The sequence below is a fragment of the Sminthopsis crassicaudata genome, chromosome 6, assembly GCF_048593235.1.
Source record: "Sminthopsis crassicaudata isolate SCR6 chromosome 6, ASM4859323v1, whole genome shotgun sequence".
NCBI classification, from domain to species: Eukaryota; Metazoa; Chordata; class Mammalia; order Dasyuromorphia; family Dasyuridae; genus Sminthopsis; species Sminthopsis crassicaudata.
In genome coordinates this window covers 103,378,967-103,386,178 of record NC_133622.1, presented here as the reverse complement: position 1 = coordinate 103,386,178, position 7,212 = coordinate 103,378,967, and the positions used below count along the sequence as shown (strand labels likewise).

General features: G+C 41.0%; 1 protein-coding gene across 1 annotated transcript in view; it reads left to right on the top strand.

The window, feature by feature from the left end:
* The first annotated feature begins 355 nt into the window (after nt 1-355).
* Nucleotides 356-7,212, top strand: part of DCTD (dCMP deaminase) — a 41,788-nt gene continuing 34,931 nt past the window's right edge. The window contains exons 1-3 of the mRNA XM_074274525.1: nt 356-484; nt 3,176-3,287; nt 5,423-5,558. Of these exons, the coding sequence (XP_074130626.1) occupies nt 462-484; nt 3,176-3,287; nt 5,423-5,558 (271 nt within the window). The 5' untranslated portion in view covers nt 356-461. The remainder of the gene's footprint in view (nt 485-3,175; nt 3,288-5,422; nt 5,559-7,212) is intronic.

The window sequence follows — 7,212 nt, the reverse complement described above, 5'->3', positions numbered from 1 at the left end:
TGGGCGGGAAGGGAACCCAGCGCTCGGAATGCGCGCGTTCTGCGGGCTTTCTCCCTTCGCGCAGAATCCCGTGGAGTGGGGGCCCGGGCAAATGGACACGAGCTGAAAGTCCCATTTACAAGGACGGAATTTCACCCCGGGGCCTCCACGCGCTTAGGGCAAGGTTAGAGTCCGGCAGGACGCGAGAGAAACTCGTAATGTGTTAGAGACTTTTGTGCAGTTTTGTTCTTCGAGGCAGCACTTAGGCATCGGGGGATGGAGGCGGAGAGAGCGCGGGAAGGAGGAGCAGGGCTCCGGGAGGCGGGTCAGGGGCCGCGGGAGGTGGCGAGGCCGCCCCGGTTCCGCTCCCTCCTCCGTGGCCCGGAGAGCTTTAGTGAACACCGGCCCCGCCTCCGGCTCCTCCTCTTCCCGCTTTTGTTGGCAGCGCGTGGAGGCGGGAAGGCGGCTGCAACTGCGGCGAGATGAGCCGGGACCAGCTTGCGGGGTACGCTCTGCTCCCCTCCTTCCTCCTCCTCCTCCTCTTACTTTTCCTCCTCCTCCTTTTCCTCTTCCTCCTCTTCCTCCTCTCCTTACCTCCCTCTCCTTCCTTCTCATTCCGACTCCTTACTCTTTCCCTTCCTCCCCCTTCTCCAGGCTCTCCTCTTTCCCCCTTTTCTTCCTCCTCCCTCCTCTTCCTCCCTCCCCTCCCCCTCCTTTCTCTTCTTCCTAGTCCGTCCCTTTTCCTCCTCATTCCTCCTCCTTTTCCCCTCCCGCCCTGCTCCTCATCTTCCCCCCACCTCCAGTACCGCATCCTGCACGGGGATGGGGATGGGAATGTGACCAGGTCCCGGCACCTACGTGGCGCACCGCTGCTGGGCGCCCTGCGGTGGCGTCCGGGGCCACGTGGGCCGTTATTGTCTTTTGTCAAGTTCACTTTCAGACTCCCAGCCGGGTGGAGAGACGCTGGAGTCTTTGCAAGTTTCAAACTGGAATGAGTTCAGCCTACCTGTCCCCAAACCCACTGAAATTCGCAGGGTTATGAACCCTTGAATGATCTGATTAATTTTAAAGTTCCACCGCCTCCAACTCCCATATTAATTAATAATAGCAACAACTATACTCACGATCGCTAGCCTGGTTTGCAGAGCACCTTAGTAACAATCGCTTGCATTTTATTTTATCAGAGTCAACATTTGTAAAGTGCTTTTCCTCATTTGAGCCTCCAAACAGCTCTACAAGGTAGCTGCTATCATTCCCACTATACAAATGAGGAAGCAGAGCCTCCGGGATAGGCCCAGGCTAGCAAAACTCGCAACAGACCAAGACAAGATTTCTACACAAGTACTTATATTCTAAGTCCGCTGCTCACTATTCATTGTACCAAGAGAAGCCTCGGGATAGAAAAACTATATATAATATTGGTCCTTGTTAAAGCATAAAGAGAAAATCTGAATTCATAAAAAGTTTTCCATTACCTTTTCAGTCCCAATTCCATTCAGTATATGAGGATCTCTGGGGAGAGAGACTTAATGGAAAGCACTTCTCTTTTAGTATATGGAAAATCAATCCAAAAAACAAGCATGTATTAAATGCCTGCTGTGTGCCACTATGCTAAGTGTTGTAGCTACAGAGACAGAAAGAAAACAGTTCCCAGCTTCCATTATGTTGGAAAATGTGCCTCTCTTCAGGAGGAGTTACTGTTTTTCTAAGCTATTTTAAGTGTCCTTGTTTAACAGGCTGAATACTGGCTAATTTTCTTTTTCACCACAGAGTCATGAAACAGTAATAATAGTAATAGTAACTGAGATTTATATAGCACTTAAATGTTTGCAAAGAGCTTTGAGTAGTTTTAACTCATTTCAACTTCAGAATGGTACTGTGAATTAGTTGCAGCAACATTATACCCATTTTACAGCTGAGGAAACAGATTCAGTTTTTTTTTTTTTATAATAATAGTTTTTATTTACCAGATATATGCATGGGTAATTTTACAACACTGACAATTGCCAAACCTTTTGTTCTAATTTTTCCCTTCCTTCCTCAGCTCCTGCAGGTTGACCAATACATGTTAAATATGTTTTTTTGTTTTTTTTTGGTTTTTTTCCCCCCTGAGGCTGGGGTTAAGTGACTTGCCCAGGGTCACACAGCTAGGAAGTGTTAAGTGTCTGAGACCAGATTTGAACTCGGGTCCTCCTGAATTCAGGGCTGGTGCTCTATCCTAGCTGCCCCCATGTTAAATATGTTAAAGTATAAATTAAATACAACATATGTATACATGTCCAAACAGTTGTTTTGCTGTCCAAAAAGAATCAGACTTTGAAATAGTGTACAATTAGCCAGTGAAGGAAATCCAAAATGCAGGCGGACAAAAATAAAGGGATTGGGAATTCTATGTAGTGGCTCATAGTCATCTCCCAGAGTTCTTTCACTGAGCATAACTGGTTCAGTTCATTACTGCTCTATTGGAACTGATTTGGTTCATCTCATTGTTAAAGAGAGCCACGTCCATCAGAGTTGACCTTCATACAGTATTGTTGTTGAAGTGTATAATGATCTCCTGGTCCTGCTCATTTCACTCAGCCTCAGTTCATGTAAGTCTCTCCAGGCCTTTCTGAAATCGTCCTGTTGGTTGAGATTCGGTTTTAAGTGACTTACCTCAAATCACTAAACTTAGTGGGATTGAACTTTCAGTCTTGCTCTTTAGGGCAAGAACTTCACCCAGTGTTCCATTCATCCTGTTATATCATTAAAAAGTGGATCCTCAAGCAAAACTTTTATAAAGTCTTTGCCTCCCTTCCTTCCCCCATCCCAGACCTCAACTGTGTGGTTTCCATTTAATTTCTCTGCCACGCCTGGTAGTTGAGCACAGAAAGATTTCAGGTTGTTCTAATGAAATGTCGACTCTTTTCCTTGATGACTTTCCATGAGCTGATGTCCTCGGTCTCCTTTCATGAACTGTAGCCCATTTATAGTCAACAAGCATTTATTAAACCCTTATTGTGGTGCCAGGCACTGTGCTATGAGGGAAGCTCTTAATTTTATTGCCAGCAGTATAATAATAATTTCATTTCCTATAGAAATATATATTCTTTCACTTAGCTTTTCTCAAATGTTGGGCTTTTAAATTTCTTTTTCTCCACCTCTGACTCCTTTCCTCCTCTTCATCATTATCACATTGCTTTTGTTGTCTGTATAGCTCAAGCCACAGTGAAACAACTAAAAAACGGGATGACTATTTGGAATGGCCTGAATACTTCATGGCTGTGGCCTTTTTATCTGCTCAGAGGAGCAAAGATCCAAATTCCCAGGTAAGACCATTTCGCAGACTGTAATTCACTCATACTCACAGAGATGCACATAAATGCATTAATGGCCAAAAGGGGAAAACTTAGTAGACTAACCATTAACTTTAAGATTTAGGATAAATCTTCCATCTCCATGTTCCTGGTTTTATTTCTTCTCTTACAGTCTGCTGCTTCAGTACATTGTTAGGTTCTTTAGTTAACTGGCTCATTGCAACAGGAATTTGTTGAAAGATAGTAGTAGATTGTTGGGGCAGGAGTGAGAAATGGCTAATCAAGCTCTTGATCAATCAGTCAAGAAACACTTATTAAGCACTTGCTGTGTGTAAAATGCTTTGCTAGGGACTGGGGATATAGATGCCAATACAAGAGAATAGAAAAATTTCATTCTAACGAGATAAGGCACCCTGCAACGTCTTTCATTTCAGTGGCTTTGGACTTAATCATATTTCTGGTTTCATTAAATTTTTCTGCTTGTAATAATAATGCTAAATCAAGTGCTCTCTTGTGGATTATCACAATACTTTCTGTTTCTCATGTACTAGCATATACCCAAGGCAGGACTACCAGTTCTTGACTCAGAGGCCCGATCTATAGACCTCTATGCCTTTCTGTATCATTATTAGCTATCTTACTATCCTCCGACTGGATTGTAAACTGCTTAAGAGTAGAAACCAGGCCTTACTCATCTCAGAATCCTTTTTGAAGTACATAGAATGCTCCATCTAGAGTCAGGAAGACCTGAGATCAAATCCAACTTTAGACATTTAACTAGCTATGTAACTAGGCAAATCAGTTAATCTTTGCTTTAGTTTCCTCATTTGTAAAGTGGGGATAATAATGGTATCTACCTCCTAAGGTGATGGGAAGATCAAATAAGATCATTGTAAAGTGCTTAATGCTGTACCTGGCGCATAATAAGGGCTATATAAATGTTAAGTATTGTTATTGTTTAAAAATTTTTATTAGTTTCTTGCTATGCAACCCCGGGCAAGTTAGTTAACCCCAATTGCTTCAGCAACCAAAAAAATTTTTTTTATTAGTTACTGTTGTTAATCCAGGGCTAATATACATACATACATACATACATACATACATACATATATATATGTATATGTATATGTATATATATATATATATTAATTATAGCTTTTCATTTACAAGATATATGCATGGGTAATTTTTCAGCATTGACAATTGCAAAACTTTCTGTTCCAGTTTTTCCCCTCCTTCCCCCCCACCCCTTTCCCCAGATGGCAGGTTGACCAATACATGTAAAATATGTTAAAATGTAAGTTAAATATAATATATGTATACATGTTCAAACAGTTATTTTGCTAAAATCAGACTTTGAAATAGTGTACATTTAGCCTGTGAAGGAAATCAAAGATGCAGTTGGACAAAAATAGAGGGATTGGGAATTCTATGTTGTGGTTCATAGTCATCCCCTAGAGTTCTTTTGCTGGTTGTAGGTGGTTCAGTTCATTACTGCTCTATTGGAACTGATTTGGTTCATCTCCTGGTTGAAGATGGCCACGCCCATCAGAATTGATCATCATATAGTATTGTTGTTGAAATATACAATGATCCCCTGGCCCTGCTCAGCATCAGTTCATATAAGTCTCTCCAGGCCTTTCTGAAGTCATCCTGCTGGTCATTTCTTACAGAACAATAATATTCCATGATATTTATATACCACAATTTATTCAGCCATTCTCTAATTGATGGACATCCATGTAGTTTCCAGTTTCTGGCCACTACAAAAAGACCTGCCACAAACATTCTTGCATATAAGGTCAGGGCTAATATTTTTAAGAGCTCTTATTGGGCTGGCAACTGACTAAATGTGTTTCTCTCAATACCTTTATGAGGTAGTAATAATCATCATAAAAATATTAATATAGCACTTGGACATTTGCAAACAATTTTATATCTATGATATTTGAAACTCATAACTAATCTTTGAGGTAACTCAAAGATAGATAGATTTTATTGATGAGGAAACTGAGACTTGAAAAGCTTAAGGATTTGCCTCAGGTCACACAGGTGAGTGAATAAATGTCAGAGGTAAGATTTGAACCCCTGATTCTAAGTTTAGTTCTCAAACTGAAACCATTTGGACTTTTTTTTTTCCTACTTAGGTTGGGGCTTGCATCGTCAACGCAGAAAACAAAATTGTTGGAATTGGGTACAATGGGATGCCCAATGGGTGTAGTGATGACTTGCTTCCCTGGAGGAGAACGGCTGATAGTAAACTGGACACAAAATATCCTTACGGTATGGAACATTACCTGATCTCTGTGACAGATGTATTTCACCTCAGATCTGTTTGTTATTAAATAGCAAAGGCAGTCATAAATCTCTCTCTTTTTAGCCATCAGCAGTTAGTGAAGGAAAATCCTATTAAAATACTTGACTCTCTTGACTACCTACCCCTCAAGTTCCACAGGAGGATCTCTGCATCTGGGGCTCTGCTGTACACAAGTGGTCCCTTGGCAGATTTCATTGACTGACTGACTGATGCTCGAAGGGCAGTACAGACAGACCCAAGGCCACTGAGTTTGCCTGTAGAGGACCAGAGTGACGCAGACATTCAGAAATGATGAAAGAAAGTTCTCTGTGACTCCTTGCTCTACTCAGTATCATTGGAAGTGCTAAGCAAGGGGAGAAAGTAACCTCTTAGTCAGAATTCTTCTCAGATGGGGAGCTTTAAAAATCAGCTGATGCCCACTCATCCATAGGGATAAAATAACAGGTAGGGATGCAGAGGAATGTGGAGAAAGCAAATCGCTATTATGTGTGGTATGCATGTGTCTTGTGCTATTCCAAAATGGTAAACTGCACCCTATCAAGGTGTGACTTTTGCCCCGTGGCTTCTCCAGGAATGAACAGTAAACTATATGAGATGAGTAAGGAGCTATCAGACTCAAAGTCATGAATGCCAGATTAGAGATTGGACCTTATTTAGTAGGTAACAGAACCATAGACCACAGATAATGAGTGAGAAGGAAAAAAACCTTAGAGTCCATTGAATACAACCCCCTGCCTTGCTTTTACAAACAAGGAACTTGCTACCCAGAAAAGGTAAGTGACTTGCCTGTGATCGTTCAGGTGTTAAGTGGCTCACCTGCTATTTTAGATGGTACAGTGGTTAGAGCACGAGACCAAAAAGACCTGAGTTCAGATGTGACCTCACCCATTTTCTAGCTGTGTGATCAAATCATTTATAACCATTTGCCTCAGTTTCCTCATCTGTCAAATTATCTGGAGAAGCAAGTAGCAGACCACTCCAAGAAAACCCTAAATGAATCACAGAGTCAAAGCAGAATGAATAACAAAAACAACTGGTTCCAAATCCACTGTTTTCCTTAGTGGTATCCGCTTCTTTGATTCCTTCCATTCATTGCTCCTAATTCCACCTCCTGGGGCCAAGAAGAACCTAATCCTTCAATTTGACAAGTTTCTAAGAGTATGAATCCCCATCCTTAATAATCTTCTCTTCTTCAAATTATCCTTCTGATGATATGACTTTGAGTTTCCTTGCTCTCCTCAGTCATCTTCCTTTTAATAGTTTCAGCTTGTCAGTGTTCTTCTAAAATGGCTCTCAGAATACTCAAGACTAGGCCAAAGCATAGTATGTCTATTGATGACATACAAAGGATTTAGGTACTTATTAAGTGTAAGCTTTGTGTTTGGGAATATAAGTACTGAAGACAGAATATAAAAACTAAAGCAATCTCTAGTCTCAAGGAACTTAATGTTCTAATGGGAAAGAAAAGAATATATGTGTCTAAATATATTCAACATAAATATAAAGTGCATAGGAAGATTTAAAATAAGAAATAAAACAATAGAAAATAAAATATATAAAAATAGTTAAATACAAGATAGTTTTGGATAGATGGTACTAGGATTGAGTTTGGAGAGATGT